Source organism: Cynocephalus volans, chromosome 6, assembly GCF_027409185.1.
Source record: "Cynocephalus volans isolate mCynVol1 chromosome 6, mCynVol1.pri, whole genome shotgun sequence".
Lineage (NCBI taxonomy): Eukaryota > Metazoa > Chordata > Mammalia > Dermoptera > Cynocephalidae > Cynocephalus > Cynocephalus volans.
The window spans coordinates 145605752-145632563 of NC_084465.1; the positions used below are offsets into that span (position 1 = coordinate 145605752).

At 37.2% G+C, this 26812-nt stretch overlaps 1 protein-coding gene across 3 annotated transcripts in view; it reads left to right on the forward strand.

Annotated features, from left to right (window-relative positions):
• ANKRD26 (ankyrin repeat domain containing 26) overlaps positions 1 to 26812 on the forward strand; it is a 100462-nt gene that overhangs the window by 56325 nt on the left and 17325 nt on the right. For 2 of the 3 annotated variants that reach the window (XM_063098792.1, XM_063098793.1), the window contains exons 21-27: positions 14676 to 14889; positions 16102 to 16285; positions 16847 to 16984; positions 18392 to 19342; positions 20736 to 20888; positions 22378 to 22448; positions 23331 to 23424. In XM_063098792.1, coding sequence (XP_062954862.1) covers positions 14676 to 14889; positions 16102 to 16285; positions 16847 to 16984; positions 18392 to 19342; positions 20736 to 20888; positions 22378 to 22448; positions 23331 to 23424 — 1805 coding nt within the window. The remainder of the gene's footprint in view (positions 1 to 14675; positions 14890 to 16101; positions 16286 to 16846; positions 16985 to 18391; positions 19343 to 20735; positions 20889 to 22377; positions 22449 to 23330; positions 23425 to 26812) is intronic. The other variant, XM_063098794.1, reaches the window with a different exon arrangement.

Genomic DNA, 26812 nt, shown 5'->3' on the forward strand with positions numbered 1-26812 from the left:
ATATGTGATTTGACGCTTAGCTTTTTTTTTTTGTTTTTAAACTCCCACTTTTGAGTGAGGGCATGCAGGAAGTATTTCTCTTTGTGTGCCTGGCTTATTTCACTTAACATAATTTTCTCTAAGTTCATTCACATTGCTGCAAATGATAGTATTTCATTCTTTTTTATGGCAGGGTAGTATACACTGTGTATATATACCGCAGTTTCCTTATCCAGTCATCTGTTGATGGACATTTAGGTTGCTTCCATATCTTGGCTATTGTAAACAGAGCTGTGATAAACATGGGAGTGCAGGTATCCCTTCAACATAATGATTTCCATTCCTTTGGATATATACCCAGCAGGGGGATTGCTGGCTTGTATGGCAGTTCTATCTGTAGTTGTTTGAGGAACCTCCATACTGTTTTCCATAATGGCTGTGCTAGCTTACTGTCCCACCAACAGTGGAGGAGGGTTCCTCTTTCTCTGCATCCTTTCCAGAGTTTGTTATTCTCTGTCTTTTTGACCATTCTAACTAGGGTGAGATGATATCACAATGTGGTTTTTGATTTGCATTATCTTGATTCTTAGTGGTGTTGAACATTTTTTCATGTGTCTGTTGGCCATTTGTATGTCTGCCTTTGAGAATTGCCTGTTCAGCTCCTTTGCCCATTTTTTAATTGGGTCACTTGTTTTTTTACTGTTAAGTTGTTTTAGTGCCTTGGCTATGAATCTCTTGTTGGATGCATAGTCTGCATATATTTATTCCCATTCTGTAGGTTGTCTTTTCACTCTGTTAATTGTTTCTTTTGCCGTGCAGAAGCTTTTTAGTTTCGTGTAATCCATTTGTTTATTTTTTCTTTTGTTGCCTGTGCTTTTGGTGTCTTATTTGTAAAGTCTTTGCCCAGTCCGACTTCTTGAAGTGTTTTCCCTATGTTTTCTTTTAGCAGTTTTATAATTTCAGGTCTTATACTTAAATCTTTAATTCATTTTGAGTTGATTTTGGTGTATGGCAACATGTATAGACTAATTTCATTCTTCTTCATATGAATGTCCAGTTTTCCCGGCACTATTTGTTGAAGAGCCTGTCTTTTCCCCATTGTATGTTCTTGTTACCTTTGTCAAATATCAGTTGGCTATAAGTATGTGGGTTGATTTCTGGGTTCTCTATTCTGTTTCATTGTTCTGAGTGTCTGTTTTTATGCCAGTACCATGTTGTTTTGGTTACTATAGTTTTGTAGCATAATTTGAAGTCAGGTAGTGTTATGCCTCCAGGTTTATTTATTTATTTATTTTGCTGAGGATTGTTTTGTCTATTCAGGGTCTTTTGTTGTTCGGTGTGAATGTTAGGATTGTTTTTTCTATTTCCTTGAAGAATGTCAGTGGTATTTTGATGGGGATTGCACTGAATCTGTAGATTACCTTGGGTAGTATGGACATTTTCACAATGTTAATTCTTCTAATTCAAAAGCATAGAATTTCTTTCTTTTTGTGTCCTCTTTTTCTTTCAGCAGTGATTTGTAGTTGTTGTTTAGATCTTTCACCTCCTTTGTTAAATTGATTCCTAAGTGTTTTATTTTTTGTGTGATTTTATAAATGGTCTTGCTTTCTTGATTTCTTTTTCTGCTAGTTTGTTGCTGGAGTATAAAAACATGATTGAGTTTTGCCTGTTGATTTTGTATCCTGCAACATTACTGAAATTGTTTATCAGCTCTAAGAGTATTTTGTAGAGTCTAGGTTTTTCTATATATAGGATCATGTCGTCTGCAAACAGGAACAGTTTGACTTCATCTTTTCCAATCTGGATGCCTTTTATTTCTTTCTCTTGCTGGATTGTTGTCGCTAGTGGTTCCAATACTATGTTAAATAGGAGTGGTGAGCGTGGGTATCCTTGTCTTGTTCCTGTTCTTAAGGGAACAAAAACAAAGCTGAAAGCTTTTCCCCATTCATGATCATAGTGGTGGTGGTTTTGTCATATAAGGCTTTTATTGTTCTGAGATACTTTCCTTCTATACCTAATTGCTGAGAGTCTTTATCATGAAGGGGTATTGAATTTTGTCAAATACTTTTTCTGTGTTTATTGAGATAATCCTATAGTTTTTGCCTTGTTTTTATTGATGTGGTGTATCACATTTATTGACTTGCACATGTTGAACCATCCTTGCATCCCTGGGATGAATCCCACTTGATAGTGGTGGATAATTTTTTTGATGTGTTGCTGTATTGTTTCCTAATTTTTCATTGAAGATTTTTGCATCTATGTTCATTAGCGATATTAGCCTGTTTTTTTCTTTTTTGTTGTATCTTTGTCTGGGTTTGGTATCAGGGTGATTCTAGCCTCATAGAATGACTTTGGGACAATGGCCTTTGTTTCCATTTTTTGGAATAGTTGGAAGAGAATTGGTATTAATTCCTCTTTATAGGTTTGGTAGAATTCAGCAGTAAAGCCATCCGGTTCTGGGTTTTTCTTGTTGAGAGACTGCTGATTACTGCTTCAGTCTCATTACTTGTTATTGGTCTGTTCAGTTTTTAATTTCTTCTTGGTTCAGTCTTGGTAGTTTGTATGTGTCCAGAACTTTATCCATTTCCTCCAACTTTTCGAATTTGTTGGTGTATAGTTGTTTCTAATAGTCTCTAATGACTCTTTGTATTTTTGTGGTATCAGTTGTAATGTCTTCTTTTTCATTTCTGATTTTTGTTGTTTAGGTCTTCTCTCTTCTTTTTTTTACTTAGCCTAGCTAATCATTTGTGTATTTTGTTTATCCTCTTGAAAACCCAATTTTTTGTTTCATTGATCTTTTGTTTCATTTTGGGGGTTCTCTGTTTCATTTAGTTTTGTTCTGATCTTAATTATTTTTTTCTGCCTACTAACTTTGGGATTGGATTGTCCTTGGTTTTCTATTTCTTTGAGGTATAGTATCAGGTTGTTCATTTTAAATCTTTCTATTCTTTTTTTTTTTTTTTTAAAGATGACCGGTAAGGGGATCTTAACCCTTGACTTGGTGTTGTGAGCACCACGCTCAGCCAGTGAGCGAACTGGCCATCCGTATATGGGATCCGAACCCGGGGCCTTGGTGTTATCAGCACCGTACTCTCCCGAGTGAGCCACGGGCCGGCCCTCTTTCTATTCTTTTGATGTAAGCATTTGTTTGCATGGTATGCTTGTTTTTGTTTTCCGTTTGCATAGTATATCTCAGTTCCCTCTTATTACTGCTTTTGCAGTAACCCACAGGTTTTGATATGATTTTTTTTTTATTTTCATGAGTTTCAAGAAATTTTTTGATTTCCTGTTTAATTTTTTTCTTGAACCCATATGTTGTTCAGGAGCATGTTGTTTTCCATGTATTTCTATAGTTTCCTGAGTTTTGCTTGTTAATTGATTTCTAGTTTTAATCCATTGTAGTCTAAAAAGACACTTGAAGTGATTTCAGTTATTTATTTATTTATTTTTAATTTGTTGAGACTTGATTCATGACCTAATGTATGGTCTATCCTGGAGAATATTTCATGTGCTGATGAGAAGAATGTATGTATATTTTGCAGTTGCTGGATGGAATATTCTGTAGATATCTGCCAGATCCAATTGGTCTAAAGGTTAATTTAGATCCAATTGGTGTAGGTTAAATCCTGTGTTTCTTTGTTGATTTGTTGCCTAGATGGTCTGTCCAATGCTGACAGAAGGGTGTTGAGTTCCCCAACTATTACTGTATTGGGGTCTATCTCTTTTTCTTTTTTATATGTAATAGTGTTTGCTTTATATACCTGTGTACTCTGGTGTTGTATGCATATATATTTATGAGTATTATGTCTTCTTGCTGGATAGATACTTTTATCATTATATAATTTCCTTCTTTGTCCCTTTTTATGGTTTTTGATTCAAAGTCTATTTTGTCTGATATAAGAATAGCTACTTCTGCTCGTTTTTGGTTTTCATTTGCAAGGTATATCTTTTTCCATCCCTTCACTATTTGTCTGTGTCCTTACAGATGAGGTGAGTCTCTTGAAGACAGCGTATAGTTCAGTTTAGCTTTTTAATCCAGTCAGTCATTCTGAGTCTTTTCAGCGACAAATTTAATCCATTTACATTTACGGTTATTATTGAAAGGTATTGTCTTACTCCTGGCATTTCATTGATTTTCTTTTTCTTTTCTTTTTTGTAATAAAGAAAACAAAATTTATTGCTTACAGTTTCAGAGGCAGGGGAGTCCAGAGTCCAGGGAACACTTATGGTGAGGACCTTCTTTGGTGGTGGTTTTACAACAACACAGGGGTCTCACGTGGTAGAAAATGGCAGAGCAGAGAGAGGGACAGACTCTTCATGCTGCCCTTTTAAAACCCTCAGAACCATGCCACTGACCAACACTATTAATCCATTCAATATAGCATGGTCCTACAATCTAATCACTTCTTCTTTTTTTTTTTTTTTTGTCTTTTTCGTGACCGGCACTCAGCCAGTGAGTGCACCGGCCATTCCTATATAGGATCCGAACCCGCGGCGGGAGCGTCGCCGCGCTGCCAGCGCAGCACGCTACCGAGTGCGCCACGGGCTCGGCCCTCTTCTTCTTTTTTTTTTTTAAAAATTTTATTTAATTATTTTTTTACATTTGATGATGTTGTTGCAGAGCAGTTAGGAAGGGGGGAGAGGCGAAAGGGGAAGGAAATGGGATGGAAGAAGGAGGAAGGAGGGGGGTGGGATTAAGGCCTGTGGCACTCCCCACATTCCCACAGGGGCGACTGGGGGGCTTCCAGCAGTGGCTTGGTTATTGCCGGGCTTGGTGCAGATGTCACAGGAGTGTGGCAAAGCCCTTGCCTCCCACCTTCCCAGCTCGGGAACCCGAGGCCCTTCTTGGTGTGGCTCGGTGGTCATAGATGGGATGGCTGCTGGTGTGGGGGGCGTGACTGAGGACTGAGGCCCCACATCACCCCAGCTCAGGAGGCCCACAGCCCCCCACTGCCCTGGCTTGGGAGATCCCAGGGCGCTTCCTGCGGCAGCCCGGTGGTCATTGCTGGACTGGTTGCTCATGTTGAGGGGGGCGTGGTCAATACCCTTGGCCCCCACCACCCTGGCTCGGGAGAGCCCAGGGTGCTTCCTGTGGCAGCTTGGTGGTTGCTGCTGGGCTGATTGCTCATGTGGGGGGTTGTGGCCAAGGCCTGAGGCCCCCTACCACCCAGGCTCAGGAGAGCCTGGGATGCTTCCTCTGGTTGCTCAATGGTTGTTGCTGGGGTGCTTGCACTTGTGGGAGGTTTGTGGCCGAGGCCCCCACCCTCAGGACTAGTTGGGGGTGTCGGGGGGCATGGCTGAGGCCCTAGGCCCTCCCCACTTTCAGGTTTGGTAGCCCAGGGGACTTCTGGTCCTTCTAGGTGTTATAGGTGTCTCTGGTTGTGGGTACTTTGTTTTTTATTTCAGTTCTGTGTTGGATTATTTGCTGTTCCTACCACTCAAACTCTGCGCTGGAACTAATTTGCTGTTCTTTGCTTACTTCTAAAATGGGGGAACTTCCTGTGGGGACCAGTACTTGAGCTGTGTGGTTTAGCTAAATTGCTGCTTTGTTGCTGATTCCCTAGGGAAGGCTTTTTGTGCAACTCAGGTTTTAATGGTTGTCTTTACAGGTACTTCTGGTTCTAGTGAAGTCCGGTGCACCTGGGTTGTACAGAAACACTGGTCTGGGCCTGAGTCTTTCCATCAAACTGTACTCCATGCAATTCTGTATTCCTGACCAGTCTCCTCTGAGTGGTCCTATGCTGATTGGGGGGCAGGTCTTTGCTGTGCCTCAGTGTTTCCCTGGTGGGCCCGTCTCCCCCACCACCCATGCTCCAAACATTTCCCATGGGGCAGGCTGTGCTCCAGTTCCTTGCGATGACTCACTGGCCTCTGAGTGGCTCCTTTTTTTCAATTGCTGTGTCTCCTCAGTCCTATGTGGGTCCACAGGAACCCTATTAGTGATATTGCTGGCCTGGGGGCCACCCAGGCCCTCTTCTCCCCTGCCACCTCCAAGCAACTTAATCTGAAAGGCACAGCTGCAGCTTTTTGCCAGCTCCTGCTCCATGTGCTCAGCAGCTCCATCCTGGAGATGGCCAGGATTCAAAACGGTTGGAGGGGTTTTTCCTTTCTCTAATCATGGCTTCTCCCACTTTCATGCTCTCCGTAGGTTTCTCTTCCTCTTCCCCTAAGCTCTAGCAGTCCCAGCTTGGCTGTCGTTGCTTTTTTATAATTGGAAATTTGTTGATTTGTGGGAGAGAGTGACGCTGGGGACCGTCTATTCTACCTTCTTGACTGGAACTCTCTAATCACTTCTTAAGCCTCACCTTTCAATTACCGTAATAGGATTTCCCAGCCTCTTAACACTATCACTTTGGGGGTGAAGTTTTGGGGGACACCCAATCCAAGGCATTCTGCCCATTCCCCCAAAACTCATGTCCTTTTCACATACAAATATTTTCGTTCCATTCCCAAAGTCTTAACTTGTTTCAACTCAAAAGTCCAAAGTTCAAAGTCCCATCTGTGAAATCAGTACAAGTTATCTTCTGCCAAAATACAGTGGTGGGACAAGCATAGGGTACATATTCTCACTCCAAAAGGGAGAAATAGGCCAAAAGAAAGGTGTAACAGGTCCTAAACGAGTCTGAAATTCAGCAGAACAGGCATTAAATCTCAAAGCTGGTGAGTCAGGTACCTTGTTTGACATCCTCTATGTCAAACACTATGCTTGACATCCTCTGCACAGTGGTGTGGTGCTTGGGTCCCCAAGTCCTCAGACAACTCCACTCCTGTGGCTTTCACGGTCTAAGGCCACACTAAAGCTGCCCCAGGCTGTCATTCCACTCTGATAGCTCCACAGGTCTGAGGTCTCCATGGTGGTCCCACTCATGGCTCCCCTAGGCATGGTGCTGTTTGGGTTTTTTTGCTGCAACTCTGAACCCACATTTCCACTCATCATTGCTCTAGTGAAGGCTCTATGTGGTAAAACCAACCCTGTGACATAGCTCTTCCTGGGCACCCAGGCTTTTCCATATATCCTTTGAAATTGGTTTGGAAACTCCCAAGTTTTCACTGCTTTGGTATTCTGCGAGCCTGCAGACCTAACATCACATGGACACCTCCAAGGCTTCTGGCTTGTATTTTCCAAAGCTGTGGGTTCAGCCACACCTGGGGCCAATTTAGCCAATGCTAGAGTAGCAGGGGTGTGGGAAGCAGCATCCTGAGGTGGTTCTGGGCAGCATCCCCATGGAGGGCACATCAGGCCTGTTCCCAAGACCATTTTTGTTTCCCTAGGCCTTTGGGCCTGAAATAGAAGTGTTGGTCCAAGGGGTTTCAGGGCCCTTTTCCCCTTCTCTTGATAATCTCTCTCTCTCTTTTTTTTTTTTGTACTAATCTTCTTATTACCATTGAACTTTTCTCCTGAAAATGCTCTTTGCTTCTCTACCACATCTTACCAATTTTCATTTGGATGTTTTAAAAATCTTTTGTTCCTTTCTTTCCCTCTTGTTGTTTGTCTTTGGTGTTTGTTGGTGTTTTGAGGTGGTAATATAATGTTTCTTCCTCTTTCTAACTTGTATTTTTGTTCTACCAGTGGGTATTGTTCTTTCTTGTGCATTCATTGTAGTGGTTATTGTTTTTCAGATTCCAGATACAGTACTCCCTTTTTAAGGATTTATTATAGGGCCGGTTGTGTGGTGCTGACCTCCCACAGTTTTTGTTTGTCTGGGAAATATGCTATTTTTCCCTTATTTCTAAAGGATAGCCTTGATAGGTATAGTATTCTTGGCTGGCAGTTGTTTTCTTTTGGTATTTTGAATATATCATCCCATTCTCTTCTGGCCTGTAGAGTTTCTATTGAGAAGTCTGTTGTTAGTCTGATGAGGACTCCCTTATAGGTGACTTGATGCTTTTCTCTTGCCATTTTTAAGATTCTCTCTTTATCTTCAGTCTTTGTCAGTTTGACTATAATGTGTCTCAGAGAGGACCTTTTTGTCTTTTTTTTTTTTTTTTTTTTTAAAGATGACCGGTAAGGGGATCTTAACCCTTGGCTTGGTGTTGTCAGCACCACGCTCAGCCAGTGAGCGAACCGGCCATCCCTATATAGGATCCGAACCCGTGGCCTTGGTGTTATCAGCACCGCACTCTACCTAGTGAGCCACGGGCTGGCCCAGAGAGGACCTTTTTGGATTGAAACTGTTTGGGGATTTTTGAGCTGGATCTGAAGGTCTGTGTCTCTCCCTGTACCTGGGAAATTGTCTGCCATTATTGCATTGGATAGGTTTTCCATGCCTTTTCCTTTCATCTCCTCTTCTGGAATACCATGATTTGGATGTTTGTGTGTTTAAGGTTGTCTGCTAGCTCTCTTAGATTTTCTTCATTTTTGTAATTTTTTTTCTTTTTTTGTCTGCTTGGTTTATTTCAAAAAGACTGTCTTCAAGATCAGTAATTCTTTCTTCTGCTTGCTATAACTTGCTGCTTAGGATCTCAGTTGTGTTTTTTATTTCGTTGAATGAATCCTTCATCTCCAGGAGTTCTGCTACTTTCTTTTTTAAGGTATTAATCTCTTTGTAAATTTCCTTTGGATCCTGGATACTATTTCTTATTTGGTTGTGTCATCTAACTGAGTCTTGTGGTATTTCATTGAGTTTCCTTAAGATTGTTGTTCAAAATTCCTTTTCAGTAATTTCAAGGACTTCCTTATCTATGGAGTCTGGTACTTGAGAATTATTGTATTTCTTTGGTGGTATCATATTTTCTTTCTCTTTATTTTTTTATTTTTTGTATTTCTGGTATCTCTACATTTATGTCTGGTCATCTGCTGGAGCCGTTGCTTCTAACATTACTCTGGTATGGGCTTTGAGGAGAGAGACTTCCTCCTGTAGATGTGTTCTATATTGACCATTGAGTGGGGTGTTTTAGTATTAGTTTTGGGTAGACACAGTAGTGTAGTCTCAATGTGGGTACTTATGCTGTATTCAGTGTTGGAGTTGTCTGTGAGTTCCTCTGTGGCCTTGGCACTGGGGCACTTAGTGATTCTTTGCTGAGGTTAGTGATGCTGTATTGTTTTATTGAGGATGTGGGTGAGCTCTTGAATTCTTCAGAGAAGCACCTGGATGCCCTGTTGCTTTTTGGTTGGGCATGCTTGTTGGTAACCCTGCTAGCATCTCATGACCCTGTTGGGTGCACTGGGGTATACTGGAGCTCCTCAGTTTGAATGCATGACCCTAGGTGGGCTCTCTCTTTCCTCTTTCCTTCAGGCAGAAACTCCTCCTAGGTTCTTCATTCCCCTGGTTGGGGGATGGGTTGGTGGTGATTGGGGATTTTCTTCCTTACTCTATTTGGGTATCCTGGTTTCTGCACCCTCAGGGGGTTCTGTGTGTGACAGAATACACATCTCCCCAGATCATGGTAGTATCATGGGCTGTGCATGTATCTCCCACCCCTGAGTGTGCTACTGTTATGTGGCAGTGTAATTCCTCCTGTGGTTTGGGCCACTGGGCTGCAAGTCTGCACTCACTCACCTCTATCCCTGGGCTCCATGGGTGACTCTCCTTCTGTCAATGCCATCAAGTGGTCAGCAGGCTGCCTATAATGTGGTGGTGGCTGCTGCTGTGGCAGCAAGCTGCCCTTGCAGCAGTACTGGCTTTTGTGGTGGCTGTGGTGGACCACTTGCACGGCACTTGTGTCTGTGGTGGGGGCTGAGATTTGTGGCTGGCGAGGTCCCCAGTTGTATTGTTACCATCATTTGGGCAGGCAGGAGCTGCCTGTGGCTGGTGAGGTCTCTGGGAACACTGTTGCCATCAGTCAGGCAGGTGGAGCTGCTCACAGCTGGTGAGGTCCCTGAGCATGCTGCTGCTGTCACTCCAGTGGGCAGGGAGCCTCTGAAGAAGTTTCTTTGTATTCCTAGTTTGCTCAGATTGTTTTTATCAGGTATAAATTTTGAATTTTGTCAAATACCTCTATCTACTGAGATGATCACATGGTTCTTCTCTTTTAGTTTGTTAATGTGGAGAATGACATTAACTGATTTTTGAATGTTAAAGCAACTCTGAGTCCCTGGGATAAACCTCATTTGGTCATAATGTATTATTCTTTTAATATTTTGTTAAATTCAGTTTGCTAATGTTTTGTTCAGAATTTTTGTAAGACTTTATTTTTTTTAGAACAGTTTTAGGCTTACAGCAAAATTGAAAGGAAGGTACAGAGATTTCTCATATACCCCGTGCTCCTACACATGCATATCCCCCCACCCCCAGTATCAGTATCCCTCACCAGAGTGGCACAGTTGTTAATAACTGATGAACCTACACTGATACATCAAAAGCACCCAAAGTCTATAATTTACATTACGGTACACTCTTGGTGTTCTGTATTCTATGGGTTTGAACGAAGATATAATGACAGGTGTTCATCATTAAGGTATCATCGAGAGTGTTTTCACTGCCCTAAAAATCCTCTTTAGTTCCACCTATTTTCATCTCTCTCTCCTTACCCTAATTTCTGCAAACCAGTGATCTTTTTACTGTCTCCATAGTTTTGCCTTTTCCAGAATGTTCTCATTGGAATCATACAGTATGCAGCCTTTCAGTATGGCTTCTTTCACTTGGTAATATGTATTTAAAGTTTCTCCATGACTTTTCATAGCTTGATAGCTCATTTCTTTTTAATGCTGAATAATATTTCATTGTATAGATGCAGCACAGTTTATTTATCCACTTGCTTAATGGAGGATATCTTGGTTGCTTCAAAAATTGGTAGAATTTTTACATTCATGCTCATGAGGGAGTTTTCTTTCTTGTACTATATTTGTCTGGTTTTCATTCAGGGTAATGCTAACATTATAGAATGAGTTGGGATGCATTCTTTCTCTATTTTTTTGAAAGTTTGTTTAGAAATGTATTATTTCTGCCTAAAATGTTTGAATTCACTAGAGTAGCTATCTGGGCCTGGAAAGGTTTTTAACTATAATTTTATTTTCCTCTATAGGTACAGGGCAATTCAGGTTATCTTTTTTTTTTTTTTTTTTTTTTTGATTGAGCTCTGGTAATTTCTGTCTTTCAAGGAATTTGTCTATTTTATCTAAGTTATCATGTTTATTCACACAGCATTCGTAGTATTACTTTGTTATCTTTTTACTATCTTTTAGTGATGCCACATTATACATTTCCAATATTTGAAATTTGTATCTTCTTTCTTATTTTCCTGATCAGCCTGGCTAGATAGAGGTTTATTAGTTTTATTGATTTCCTCAAAGTATTTGGTTTCGTTGGTTTGATCTTTGATGATGTTGATGTCCATTCAGACAGCTATAACAAAATTCCATGGACTTTATAGCTCATAGTGAACAGAAATTTATTTCTCACAGTTTTGGAGGCTGAGAAGTCCAAGGTGAAGGCACCAGCAGCTTTGATGTCTGGTGAGGGCCTACTTCCTGTTTCATAGATGGCCTTTTTTTCTCTGTGTCCTCACATGACAAAAGAGTTGAATGAACTTTCTGGACTCTCTTTTATAATCATATTCATGAGAGCTCCGCCCCCATGACATAATCATTTATGAAAGGCCGCATCTCCTAATATCATCACTTGTGTGATTAGGTTTTAGTATGTGAATTTTACAGGGACACAGCTGTTCAGACCATAGCAGATGTTTATTTCCTTTCCTCTATTTTCTGTGAGTTTAACTTGCTTTTCTTTTTTCTAGTTTTTTAAAGTGGAAGTCAAGGTCATTGATTCGAGACTCTTCTAATACAGACATTCATTGCTAAAAATTTTTATTTATGCACTACAGTAGCTGCATTCCTCAAATTATGATATGTTGTATTTTCATTTTTATTCCCTTCAAAATACTCTCTAATTTCTCTTTTCATCACCTCTTTGACCCAGAATTCCTTAGATGTGTGTTCCTTAGTTTCAGAATATTTGAGTACTTTCTACAGATATTTTTGGTATTGATTTCTAGTTTGATTGCTTTGTGGTCAGGGAACATACTTTGCATGACTTATATCCTTTTGACTTAAAGCTTTTATTAAGGTTTATGGTTTGGCCTAGATTATGGTCTTTGGTAAGGGTTCTACAGATATTTGAGAAAAATGGTGTTGTTCAAGTCTACTGTATTTATGCTGATTTTCTGCCCACTTGTTTTATCACTTACTGAGTAAAGAGTACTGAAATCTCAGACTAGTAAGTTTGACTCTTTTTTCAGTTTGATCAATTTTGCCTCGTGCATTTTGAAGCTGTTAGATGCATAAATATTTAGCATTGTGATGTCTTCTTGATTAATTGAACTTTGTATCATTATGAAATAACCTAGTTTATTGCTGGTAATATTTTTTTGCTGTGAAATCTACTTTAGTATTTATATAGCCACTCCTGTTCAGCCTTCTTTTGTCAAGCATTAATGCAGCATGTCTTTTCCATCCTATAACCAATTCGTGTCTTTATAATTAAAGTGCATTTCTTATAGGTAGCGTATAGTTGGGTCTTGCTTTATTTATCTAGTCTGACAATCTGTCTTTTATTGAGTATAGACCATTTTCATTAAATGTGATTATTGATATATTAGGTTTGTCCATCATCATTCTTTTTGATTTCTATTATGCCAGCTATTCATTGTTCCGGTTTTCTTCTTTTTCTGCCTTCTTTTAGATTAATCAAGTAATTTTTATAATTCAGTTTTATTTCCTTTTTTGCTTATTAGCTATAATAGATCTGCAACATAACCAGTGCAACTTTAGACAAGCCCAAGTACAAAATGGCACCTCCCAGCTCCTCCCCTCCACTCCCCCTTTCCCTTTACAAGAAGCCTCCTGACTTAAACAGAAACCCTTTTTGCTTCCACAAGGACTCAGTTCTCAAACCCCAATCCACATTAGCATAATGACCCTCCTTGATGGTATCAGCCAGCCCTTGGTGCAGTGTATAAGCTCTACCACCCCCACACCTGGTGCTGTCCCTTTTCCAGGGCAGCCCTGGGCTGCCTGCTACTTTGAGCACAGCCCAGCAGATTTTCTTTCTTTAATAAAGCTTGAACGGTACCCGCCATCTGGGCTCACTTTCTTTCAAGCTATAGCTTTTAAAATTTTTTAAAATTTTTTTGTGGCTGTCCAATACTGGGATCTGAAGCCTTGACCTTGGTGTTACAACACCATGCTCAAACCAACTGCTGAGCTAACTGGCCAGCCCTTACTAGCTATAACTCTTTCTTTTGTTATGTTAGTGGTTGCTTCAGGATATATTATATGATTTTAACTTATCACAGTCCACATTATACCACATCTCACATATGGTACAAGAAAATTACAATAGTATATTTTCATTTCTTATCTCCTAGCCAGATCCTTCCTGGATCTGTGGGATTGTAGTTTTCATTAAGTGTAGAAAGTTTTGGGCCATACTTTCTTCAAAATTTTTTTTCTGTTTCTCTTCCTGCCTCTTTAGAGACTTATTTATTAGGTGCTTGAAGTTTTCTCACTGGTGTGTCAAATTTATGAATCTTTTCTTTTGCAATGTTTAATCTGTATTTATTTCAATGTATCCAGTGTAGTTTTTATCTCTGACAGTGTAATTTCCATTCCTACAAGTGCAATTTGGTTTTAAAAAAAATTTTCCATGCCTTTACTTATCTTCTTGAGCTTTATTTTGGGATACAGTTAAGTTACTTATAAACAACTTGATCGCTTCCAGTCTTGCTTTTATGATTTGGTACGTGGATCAGGACAGTGCTCAGCATAGGGCTAATGTCCCACTACGGAGGCAAGCGCTTGCTGATATTCATTGTCCTGTGAATTATGAGTTTTTCCAGCCTGTCTGATGGGAATGGACACTCTTCCTGGCACTGCATGGGCACCAGGCATGGTTTATTCTAATCGTTTTAGATGATATTTTCCCTCAGTCTTGGGTGGTTTTCTGGCACTGTTCATTACTCGGCTAACAAGCCAAGGGGGGCCCTCTTCAGATCTCCAGGCTTCTTTTTCTGTACTGGTTTTTCATCTCCTGTATTCTGTCCTCTGATCTTTGCCGTGGTTTTACTGGACTCTCAGCTTCATCACCTCAACTCAAGAAGTCTGGTAGACTCTTCCTCAGTTCGTTCTCCCTGTGTTATGGCCTAGAAACTTTCTCAAGGCAGGAAACTGGGGCATTTGTGACTCTTACTTTATTTTTTTCCTGTCTTTAAGGGATCAGTGTCCTCATTGCCTGAAGCCCATTGTTTCAGAAATTTTTGTTTGATGTGTTTTGTCTGTTTTGTTTTTGGTCATTTCAGGTAGGAAGGTAGATCAGTACCTATTACGTCATCTCGGCTGGAAGCACATTGCGATGGAGCCTCAGCATGGGGTGTAGACTGGCTGGACTGCTCTGCGCCCCCTTTGTCTAACTGTTCCCACTCATCCTTCATTTCTCAGAGTAGCCATCTCTTCCACAGGGAAGTCTTCGCTGGGCTAGTGTAGATTTGATTTTCTTATGTGATCATAGACATCTGTTTCCTTATAGCAGCTATTTAAATTTATAATTATCATTTTATTTATCTTCTCCAGTAGACTTGAAGCTAAATAAGAGCAGGGGTGTTTTCTGTTTTATCTGCAGACCTTAGCTTAATATCTTCCACATTGTGGACACTCAATAATTATTTGTTTAGTGTGTGAATAAGTGAATGTGGAAATGCTTTTATATATAAAAAGTGCTCATATATTTTATTTCTATCTTGTTTTCTCCCTGATATAGATTCTGTTAGCCTGTTGAAAATCCAGGATGCAATTCTTTCATATGAAAGATCAATAGAACTTAAAAAAAATCACTGTGAGCTACTTACAAGAAAAATTAAAAATATGGAAAGTAAGGTTAGTGGACTCCAAAAGGAGTTGTCAGAAACAAAAGAAATGAAATCACAGTTAGAGCATGAAAAAGTGGAATGGGAGCGAGAATGCTGCAGTTTGAGGTATGACATCCTATTTTTAAAGAAATGTTTGAACTATTTACTTTATACTTCAGAGATATCAGGGAATTTTGTAACTGCTAATTTACCTTCTGGGATTTTAGGGGAGAAAACTCATTATTCTGGTGGTGTGTGAATTTCTTAGAAATAATATAACAAGTTCTTAACTATGAATCCTTCTACCAATAATTAAATGCATATTCTTTCTATTTATCATTTTAATGGCTAGATGGAATTCTACCATATGGAAATCTCACTACTTATTTAACAAATTAATTTTTTGTGTGTATTATAATTAATGCTGCAAGGAAAATCTCAGATATAAATCATTTTCTACTTTTCTGATTATTTACTTTGAATAAATTCTTTCATATAGAATTATTTGGTTAAAATATAGGAACTTTTTAAAAGGTCTTTGATGAATATTTCTACAAATGTTCTCAAGAAAGTTTATATTAATTTACAATTCCACCAACAGAGTATGAAGTGGCCACTTTTCTAGACCCAGATAATGTTTTTAAAAATTTATACAGTTCTTTTCTTAACATGCATGGAATAAAAAGTAAAAAAAAAAAAAAAAAAAAGTAAAAAGGAAAGTGGTTACTGATGATTTTATTCAGCATCTTTCTCATACATAGATAAAATTAATTCAGAGTTCTCTGATGAAAGCACATATTATTCTTTATTGTTTAATTAAATACTAGATTCTCATTTGTTCCAAAAAGGATTTTTAAATTGTTTATAAAATACATATTAACAACAATATAAGTTGAAAGTGCTACAAAAAACCCCCCAAAACATAAAAAGTGTGGGGTAACAGTCTCATTAGCCTAGTCTTAGAATAAAGTAATCTGCACATGTTATGTTGTGTGAGAGACCTCTGAAGGTGCTACTTACACTGTAAATTATTTTTAGGGATACCTGTAATATTTCATGAAGATGAAATTTTTTCCTTTTTCATAATATTTATCAGAGTTACTAATAACAGAAACTTACCAATTAACGGCATGTTGTTTCATTGCTCCATTTCAAGTGTATATGTCCTTTGGAAGAGATTAAAATGAGACATGAAAAATATGAGAACTAGGAAGGAAAAATGTTTGAGAACATAGAAATTTTATTAGGATAATAAACCAACATATGAAGAGCCAGATGACAAAATAAAGTTTTATTTTCTAACAAAATGAATTTTCAGATAAGCATGTTTAATTGCAGATTTGCCCTAAAACAAGAAAAAGAGAAGAGAAGAAATGCTGACATGTTGTATGAAAAACTTAGAGAACAGTTACGAAGGAAAGAAGAGCAGTACAGTGAAGAAGTTGAAGGGAAACAGCAACTTGAAATGACTCTGAGAACACTAGATATGGAATTGAGGACTGTCAGAAATAATTTGAATCAGGTAAATTAATCTTTGGTAAAAATTTTGTATTTTAAATTTTATTCATCCACATTACTTATTTTTTTACTTAACATGTATTATTTAGGTTTAAAAAAAAAAACAAAAAAAGTTGTCTCATCCTAAAAGTGAACTATTACATTTATAGCTAAAATTATTTATTATAAATCTTGGCATCTAACAGATCCTCAGTATGTATTTTCTGAATGAAGGAATGAAGGTAAGTTGAGTTCAATCACTAACATAAATGTTAATTTAGGCATTTTTATGCTAAAACAGACTGAATAGCTTTGAAAGTATAATTAAACTAGTCGAATTTTGTTAAGGAAATTTTATTGTGCAATATTGTATCTGCCTGTGTTTAAGAACTGTTTTTACTTTTGATAAATTTTGTTGTCATTTATGCCATTAAAATGTGAATAGTCCATCTGAGATACAGGTCATTGTGCTTTAATAGGCTACTTCCTTTTAACAGTTTTTTTTTAAAGGGTCTGCTCTTAATTAAGCTTTTAGATTTTTTTTCCCATGGTGTGAGATCAAAAACTTAATGAAGTGTACCACTAGGTTGTAGAAGAGCGAAATGACATCCGGAGGCAACTTTCTCGAGAACAGAATGCCAGAGTATTACAAGATGGTATTCTGACCAATCACCTGTGCAAACAAAAGGAGATAGAAATGGCTCAAACAAAAATGAATTATGAGGTATTTTCTTTAGCAGTTTTCAAATATGTGCATGTATGTATTTGTATGAGTATATGTTTAAAAAACCAATTACATGATCATGGGATGTATAGGGGATTTTAAAATCATATATACATATATATTCTGGGGTGGAGGAGGGGGTGGCATTTTTGGCCCATTGGATAAAGTAATGTTCTTCATTCAACTCCATTTGTCTGCTACAGTCAAGTAGTGACATTCACAGTGCCCTCATCCAAAGGAGAGGCTTTTAAGACTTTACACAGGAATTGATGATCTTTCCATAATCTCAAACCCTTGCTACTAACAAGAGATGTTCTAGTTTCTGGCAGCGATATCACCCCCTTGATATACTAATGGAGAGGTTAGTTTTTCACTTCCACTGATAGGTAAGGAGGAGAGGTATAGTCAGTGCAGAAACCTTACTTTGGGTGTCATTCTCTTCTCTTTTGAGAAGAGTAACAGCTTGCTTCAAGTGGTATCCTATTTCAGTACAAAGAGCTCTTGAAAACAGTGATATACCATAATATGTACTTAGTGATAATTTATTGATCAGTGTTTTGTTTCTAGTTAAATAGTTCAGTGTATTTCCTCCTATTTCACATTTTCACTTTTTCAAACATTTTGAAGAGGAAGCAAAAATTATTGCAACAGCAAATAATTTCATGATTTTCTAAGAACCGCTCTCTAAATATTACCTTATTTACCATTAGTGTTTTGAAACCTAAGGCTTCTTTTGTATTTACATATTTACACTGCAGAAGTAACTGTGGTTTGGTGGAAGAACACTAGAAGTAGAGTCAGACGACCTGGGGAAAATCCTGAAGTTTGTTACATTTTTTTAACTTCGCCTTTTCAGAATTGTGATTACTAACTGAGATCACTGTTATATGTAGAAGTGCTTAGTACAATGCCTCGATTTATCACTTATCAATAAATGTAATTCTTTTAACTGACTAAAAGAGGGTACTTCAAAAAGTCGTGGAAAAATAGAATTAAAAGTTAATGTGAATCTTTCCATGAACTTTTTTATAGTACCTTTGTGTATGTGTGTGTGTCTGATTAGATATGAGTGTAAAACCCCAATTTTTAATGTAATCAAATTAATCAGTCTTTTATGCCTTTGGGTATGTTGTAATTCAGAGAAAGGCTTTTCAAATTCTGATATTCTTAAAAATTCTCTCATGGTTTCTTTCTTATTTCTGTGGATCCATTGTTTTCAATTAAATTTTTAAACTTTGGGGAATTTGTGCTTCTATAAATAAGATTTGAGGTTTGAACTCAATTTGTTTTCCAGTTGAGTATCCACTTATTGCACCCTTTCATTGTATAAACATTGAGGTTATTCCTTAATTTCAGAGGAAATCATCTTACTGAGTGCTAGCTAAAAGTCGCCTTTGTTTTACTCAGGTTTCTGATAGTCATAACAAAGATCTGCTGCACAAAAATCACATGTTGCAGGATGAAATTGCCATGCTAAGACTGGAAATAGACACAATAAGAAATCAGAGCCAGGAAAAGGAAAAGAAATATTTTGAGGACATTGAAATTATAAAAGAAAAGAATGATGACCTTCAAAAGACAATAAAACTGAATGAGGAAACATCAACAAAAACAATATTGCAGTATACTGGACAGCTTAATGTTCTGACAGCTGAGAACACAATGCTAAATTCTAAATTGGAGAATGAAAAGCAAAATAAGGAAAGACTGGAAACAGAAGTTGAATCATACCGTTCTAGACTGGCTGCTGCTGTACAAGATCATGATCAAAGTCAGACATCTAAAAGAGACCTAGAACTTGCTTTCCAGAGAGCGAAAGATGAGTGGTTTCGTTTACGGGACAAAATGAATTTTGATTTGTCTAACCTAAAAGATAACAATGAGTTTCTTTCCCAACAACTTTCTAAAGCTGAAAGTCAGTCTAATAGCCTAGAAATTGAGCTCCATCACACAAGAGATACTCTCAGAGAAAAAACTTTGGTTTTAGAACGTGTACAAAGAGACCTAAGCCAAACACAGTGTCAAATGAAGGAACTTGAACACTTGTATCAAAACGAACAAGGTAAAGTGAATAAATATATTGGAAAGCAGGAATCTATAGAGGAGAGACTATCTCACCTGCAAAGTGAAAACATGTTGCTTCGACAGCAACTGGATGATGCTCACAACAAAGCCGACCATAAAGAAATGATAGTAATTAATATCCAAGACCAATTTCATGATATTGTAAAAAAACTTCAAGCTGAGAGTGAAAAACAAAGTCTTATGCTAGAAGAGAGAACTAAGGAGTTAATCAATGAATGTAATCATTTAAAAGAAAAACTGCATCAGTATGAAAATGAGAAAGCAGAAAGAGAAGTAAGTATCAAGAAAGATAAATATTTTTCAAACTTCTGAAAAGTAAATTAAAAGTAATATTTGATTATGGCTAAATGTTGAATCTAGTTGAGTATAAAAATAAATAGATTATAAATGTATTTGCTGTATCAGCTTAGAAATGTAACTTGTTTCCAGCAAATAAAAGTTAGACCTGAGAGATGCTTTACTTTGAATAAAGATTGTGTCACCTATAAAATGTTGAGGTTAAGTACAAATTGTTACTAGATATAGACTGATATTTATAATGTAGTCTTATGCTGCTCAAATAATAATTTTAATGTCTTTATCATATTTTAAGACCATGATGAAGCAGATAGAAATGCTTATACCTAAAACGAATATTTTGAGGCAAAGATTCAGTTAAGTGGGCTAACTTGACAATTTTTTCCAGATTTCCCAGATGAACTAAAGGGTAGATGCTGTATTTCATAATACCTTTTGTTCAGTAGCTTTTTATATATTTTTAGATGGTATAATTTTATTTTTATTCATGTCAATTTGACTTAAGTCTGGAAATATTGCAGTCTCAAGCTATGTGTTCTTATGACCTCTCAATTCTTTAATGGCATCTACTTTTCATTAAATCATAATTTGGGACAAATGTGATGAATTTTAGCAAAACCACATTTTATCTTCCCACTGGTATTTATAATTTACTTGGAACATTTTTATAAAGAACTTGCTCATTTATTTTCATTTCAAGGCTCAGTTACTATCATTTGGATATTGCAGTCTAGTACAAAGGTAATTGTAGCTATCTTTAATTTTAATTTGGCATTGGATCCCCATTTCAGACTAATAAAGGGTGGCAGGATTCTGTATAGCAGGAATAGAGTAAGTAGGGGAGAGAATTGTAGGAGCTGAGGTCAAGGAAGGAGGTAGCAGCCAGGTTACCCCTAGCATCTTAAAGGTTAGTGGAATTTCACTTTTATTCTGAGATAAGAATCTATTGGAAGGATTTGAGCAGGGGATCAAGTATGTGAGGAACTCTGAAATTGATTTGAGCCTCTAATAAAATAGAGAGAAAACGTTCCACATTGTGGAATTTACCACTTTCAAGTCCCACTCACATAGCCATTTTTTTTTTGAGACTTCAGTAGGTCATGAAGCATTGCAAATTCATCACGGGAAGAATGGATAGTAGGCTGAACCTATTGTCTGAGTGACATAATACTGATTAGGCAGAAAGATAGCACCTTCTTTGTCGTTAACTGGATTCAGTAATAAACAGGAATGTGTACACATGAGGAAAAGAAGGTGAATTGATGTATGTGGTGATGTTTTTCAAAGTATTTATGTTAGAGTTAAATATTGTTACCGTAATTTAATAATAAGGTGATTTATGAAATCAGTAACAGAAATATCTTATCAGATAGTTGTGAGACAACTTCAACAAGAACTGGCTGATACCCTAAAAAAACAGTCTATGTCAGAGGCTTCACTGGAGGTTATATCACATTATCGCATTAATTTAGAAGATGAGACACAGGATTTAAAGAAGAAATTAGGTCAAATCCGAAGTCAGGTATGTAGGAAGTTTAATATGTCAACAGTTAATCTATATCTGGTTAAATAATATAAAGTCCTTAGGATACAATGGACAGCTCTCTTTTGGATTTTCATTACAATTTTATTATCTTTATAATACCTTTATTTCTTAAACTCTGACTTTCATCTAGTTTTTTTCATAACTACACAGATTTTTAAAAAATAGTATTTACCCTTTGGAAAGTTGAGAATGACACATCATTCTTCACAGAATTTGAAGGACGTTTTTTCTCTTAAACAGTACTTTTTAGGAATATTTTCATTGCCAAGGTGAGGCAAGCAAGATTAAATCAGAGGATAATGTTTAATGGAATGTTCCAGAAAATTGTCTTATTTCTCATTTTCACTTTTGTGAATAGATACAGAGTGTGTATATATGAATTTAATGAAATTTAGGATAACTTGTGCAGAAAGGTCATTATACTGTTCTCCAAAATCCATATGTTTTAGGTTAATTTACAAACTATTTGAAAAGTTAAGCATTTCCTTCATTTTCCTTTCATTTTAGATATATTGTAAACTCATAGAAATATCCAGATCATGTATAGTATGTAAATCCAAAATAGAGAATTAAGAAAATTATCTAGATCCCACCATTAGATTTTTATTCTTTAAAAAAAAAAATTTATCTTTGCTTTTATTTCTGCTATTGTATTTTTAAAAACAATTTTATTGAGATATAATTCTCATACCATAGAGTTCACCCATTTAAATTATACAGTTCAGTGTCTCTTAGTATACTCACACAGTTCTGTAACCATTGCCACAATCAATTTTAGAACATTTTTATCACCCTAAAAAGAAACGCTGCATCCCTTAGCACCTCCCCTTCTGTTACCTCTTGCTGAGTGACAAATGCAAAGATTACTCAGAGCCCAAGTATTCAGAGCAATCAGAAGCCCAAAGGGACTGCACACAGGGAAAACTCCTTCAAGAGAAAGGAGCTGCTTTTGCTCAGGGTCACACAGCTAATAATTTTTGGAGCCGGGATTCATACCCAGGCATTCTGGCTTCTGAGTAGATACTGCCTCTCAAACTATTCCACAAAACATGTTGTTGTCACCTGTCTCATCATGTTAGTTTTTATAATCAGTGGCATGGCCATGGTTATTCACATATATGAATATTTAAAATTACAGTTGAAGTTGTGGTGCTTGGAATACAAAAATATAAATGCTTACCATAAAGTAATTTCCTATCTTTCCCCATTTGACCAATTTTATAAATTTGAGTATTGAATTTTTAAATATAATTTAAAAACAAGAATAATGTTGTGTTTTAGCCCTACAGCATGGGTAGGTAAACTTTTCTGTAAAGGGCCAGATGATATTATTTTCAGCTTTGTGGGTCATAAGGTCTGTGTTGCAACAACGCAGCCCTGCAGTTACAGCACAAAAGTAGCCATAAACAATATGCAAATGAAGGGCTGTGGCTGTGTTCCAATAAAGTTTTTTTGTTTGTTTTAGCTGCAAGATGCACAGGATCGACATACAGAGGCTGTAAGATGTGCTGAGAAGATGCAAGATGACATGCAAAAGTACAATTTAAAGCAGCACACAAACTGTCTTGAGTTTTTATAAAGCATATAAGCAGAGTAGTATGAGAATTTTATCAGTTGTGATACTAAATACATCTGTGTGAAGCAAGGGAAACATTTCAGCTTAAAGCTACTTGGAATAGGATAATTTTTGCACATTATCTAAATTTTACATATTATCTACAAAACATGGTTAGGAAAATGTATAGTTACCAAATCATCGACTTTTCAAATTTTTAAGAATTTGTGTAGGCTGGTTGGTTATCTCAGTTGGTTAGAGAACAGTGTTATAATACCAAGGTCAAGGGCTCAGATTCCCCATACCAGCCAGCCACCAAAATTTAAAAAAAAAAAAAAAAGAAAAGAAAAAAAGAATTTTTGGAATTATACTTTCAGACATTTGTTTAGAAATTACATGGTATGGTATTTTAAATTTTTAAAATTTATTTTATAAAGTTTATTTTTTCAACTTCTCTGCAAAATCACTAATTATGTTGTTATAATCAACATTTTGAAGATTTAAAATTTTTTTCTATTTTGATTAAATTTTTAATACATTAACAGTGCAGCTTTAATGTTATTAAATTAATACTTATTTTAATTTGTGTTTGCCTTTTGCTTTTTTAAGTAAACTTTTTATTTTGCCTTGTGCCTTTAATAAGTACTTTTCAGCATTTTAGAAGACTAACTTTTCTGAAAACATGTAAAATTTTTTTTGAGATTTTTACTTTTTTTTCTGTTTTTTTACATTTTCAACACTGACTTTAGTTTGCATTTTTGATGGATATGAAATATGAATATATGAAAATATATATACATTTTGAATAAATACATGGTATTTTTTAATCCATGACTGTAATTATTTTAAAATATATATTTTAGGCTTGAAATGGAAAATTCCAGTTTAAAAGCTACAATTGAAAAGCAAGTGGGCAAAATTGAACAGCTTCAGAAAAACTTGTTAAAGGCAAGTTCGGTAAGTCAATCTTTTAATTTTTGTCATACTCAAGGAATTTTTATTTCTCTAATAGCATATAATATTTTAGACAATATGAAAAGTCTTTTTGGTAAATAAATATATGGTATTCATATTGATACTGTTTGCTACTAGAAGTGTAAGTCCTTTTGATCTTATAGAAAAAATCGACTGAATACATAAAATTAATGATTTGGGTGATAAGATCTTTAAAAAAAGATTGTGATAGTCTAGAAACTATTTTATATATACCACATTTTGTTTATCCAGTCATTCACTGATAGGCATTTGGGTTATTTCCATCTTTGGATACTGTGAATAATGCCACTGTGGACATTGGTGGACAACTATCTGAGTCACTGCTAATATTTTATATCTTTTAAAATTCTAAGAAATTTGAGTAATGACTTTATCTAATTCTGAATTTCCTCTTGTAATCTAAACTCTTCAGTGAGATTTGGAGAATGAATTACATTTAATGTTGTAATTTGTATTTCTCATCAAGAATGGATAGATACTATGTCATTATACAAGCATTTTTTTCCCCCAAAGAAATGTGTTTTCTATTTGGATATTAAAAAAGAAAAGAGGTGCTAGTGAAAAAGTAGAAAAAGAGCCTTACAGAATAAGTAAGTGCTCCTAGCATTGTAGGTTCACAAACTAATTACTTTCTGTTCACCTGTGTTCATCAGCCTTTCAAAGACTTAATGGTCCAAGCTCAGAAAAGATTGATGTGAAATCCAGGATACCAATCTGTTGATGTGTAGTGAAAGCTACATGAGGGTACTTAAGAAAGTTCATGGAAAAAATAGAAATAAAAGATAATATAAATCTTTCCATGAACTTTCCGATGTACCCTCGTATAGCTATTTACTGAGCAGAACAGAGATTCTCCTTTCATTCATGCTGTCCTTTCTAGGAGTTAAGATCAGAAGATTGTACTGTGAACACTAAATTGGGCCAATGAGGTAGATGCTCCTACCAACTAATTTAAGTCACGATAGCTAGATTCATGTCACTCCATACAGATATATCTATCAGGGGAACTAGAACATTTGTGTTGACTAGCCTTTCTCATGACTGAAGAAACACTGAAAAATTATTTTTTTCTTGACTTCATATAAATTAGTCCCATTTTATTAGCATACTTTTCATACAAGTGATGTGACAGTATGTTGATAAGGAGTCTTCTGTGAATGAGAGTGCCAGGAGACATCCCCTTACACATAAGTGTCATACAGAAATATATTAAGGTATCAAAAATTAAAAAAATTTTTAAGAGTACCCCAAATATATTAACCTTATTTAAAACTAATAAGGGATTTTCTGTAGATTCCCGTAGAACTGAGTTAGGGATATATATTAGTTCGTTTTGTATTACTATACGAGAATACCTGAGACTGGGTAATTTATAAAGAACAAAGGTTTATTTGGCTCACTATTCTGAGACAGCTGCATCTGGTGTGGGCCTCAGGCTGCTTCTACTCACGTAGGAAAGCGGCAATGGGTACAGGCAGATCACATAGCGAGAGGAAGTGAGTGAGAGAAGAGGTGTCAGGGTCCTATAAACAACCAGCTCTCATGGGAACTAATAAAGTGAGAACTCACTCACTACCCCCACCCTCCAGGGAGAGCATTAATCTGTTCATGAGGGATCTGCCCCTGTGATTCAAACAGCTCCCAACACTGCCACATTGGGGATCAGATTTCCACATGAGTTTTTGGGGGATAATACCTCTAAACTCTATCAGGATATTATATAGAATTATTAGCCACTTTGAAGTCTACCCTGTGAATCAAAAATTTAATGAGACAGCTTTCAGCCAACTCAGTTAATAGCCCCTGACTTCTCCAGAAGGTTCTTATCTCGTGAATCTGGGTTAAGATATTTGATGGGCACAATTTGGAGGTGAAAAATCTGTATTGTGAAGAAGAGATAGCTCCAGCTGATTCAAGCCTCCAAATAAGATATAGTTGAGTGTGCATCTGAAAAGAATTTCAGAACAAGACTTCTGTAAGGTCATGTCTCTATGGAAAGGAAATTATTCAAAAGAAAACAAAGATAATCTGACCCTTGTGGAAAGTTTTGCATTATAAGAGAAAAACAAGTATGCTGGTCAATATCTTAAGGGTCAAGGATGATTAGAAAATAACACTAAACTCAAAGTAACACCCATAAGAATCCACGTAAAATGTATTAGATTAGCCATCTTACAAGGATAATCCACTCCAAGTAATGGTTTATGAGTATGTAGTTGAGGATATTGTCTATGAGAAGTGAACCCAAAGGAAGAAATAAAGTATAAATAATCTTATTAAAGAGGGAAGGGCTGGAAATGTAGATGAGGGAATCTGGGTTGAAGCCTTGAGATTTAAGGAACCCTGATAGAATTTAAAAAGAGGAATGGAGGTGAATTCCGGTCAAGATGGTGGAATAGATGGCCCACAGCATCACTCTCTCCCACAAATCAATCAATTTACAACTGTAAAAATGTAACATCAGCCAAGCTGGGACCACTGGAGCTCAGGGGAAGAGGAGAGACCTATGCAGTGCATGAAGGCAGGAGAAACCACGATGAGAGAAAGAAAAAACTTCTCTGAGCATTTTGGGCTACGGCTGCTTTAAGGCTGCAGCTGTGCCCTTCAGGTGGGGTTACTTGGAGGAGGCAGGCAAGAAGAGGGCCTTGGCCCCCAGGACAGCAAGACCACTAACTAATAGGGTTCCTGTGGACCCACGCAGGAGCGAGGAGCCAGAATAGCTGTAAAAGGGGAGCCACTCAGAGGCCGGTGAGTCATTGCAAGGGACCAGCACAGGGCCCGTCCCATGGGAAGTGTTTGGAGCATGGGTGGTGGGGTAGACAGGCCCACCGGGAGAACACTGGGACACAGCAAAGACAGCCGATCTGCCCCACAATCAGCACAGGTCCACTCAGAGGAGACTGGTCGGGAATGCAGAATTGCATAGGATGCAGTTTGATGAAAAAGCTCAGGCCCAGATCAGAGTTTCTACACAACCCAGGTGCGTTGGGTCTCTGGAGAGCTGGAATTACCTATAAGGTCAACCATTAAACCCTGAGCTGCACAAAAAGCCTTCCATAGGGAAATAGCAGCAAAGCAACGATTTAGCTCAACCACACAGCTCAAGTACTGGTTCCCACAAGAAGTTCCCCCATTTAAGAAGTAAGAAAAGGACAAAAAATTAGTTCTGACCCAAGCACACCACCAGCACCTTGGGGGCCGCAAGAGGGGACATGAGGCATGAAGTCAGAGACTGGACCCCACTCCCACATCCAGGCATACTGCCAGCACCTCGGGGCCTGCCCAGGGACCCAAGGTATGGAGAAGTGGACCAGATCCCCCTTCCACAACCAGGCACACCATGCCAGTG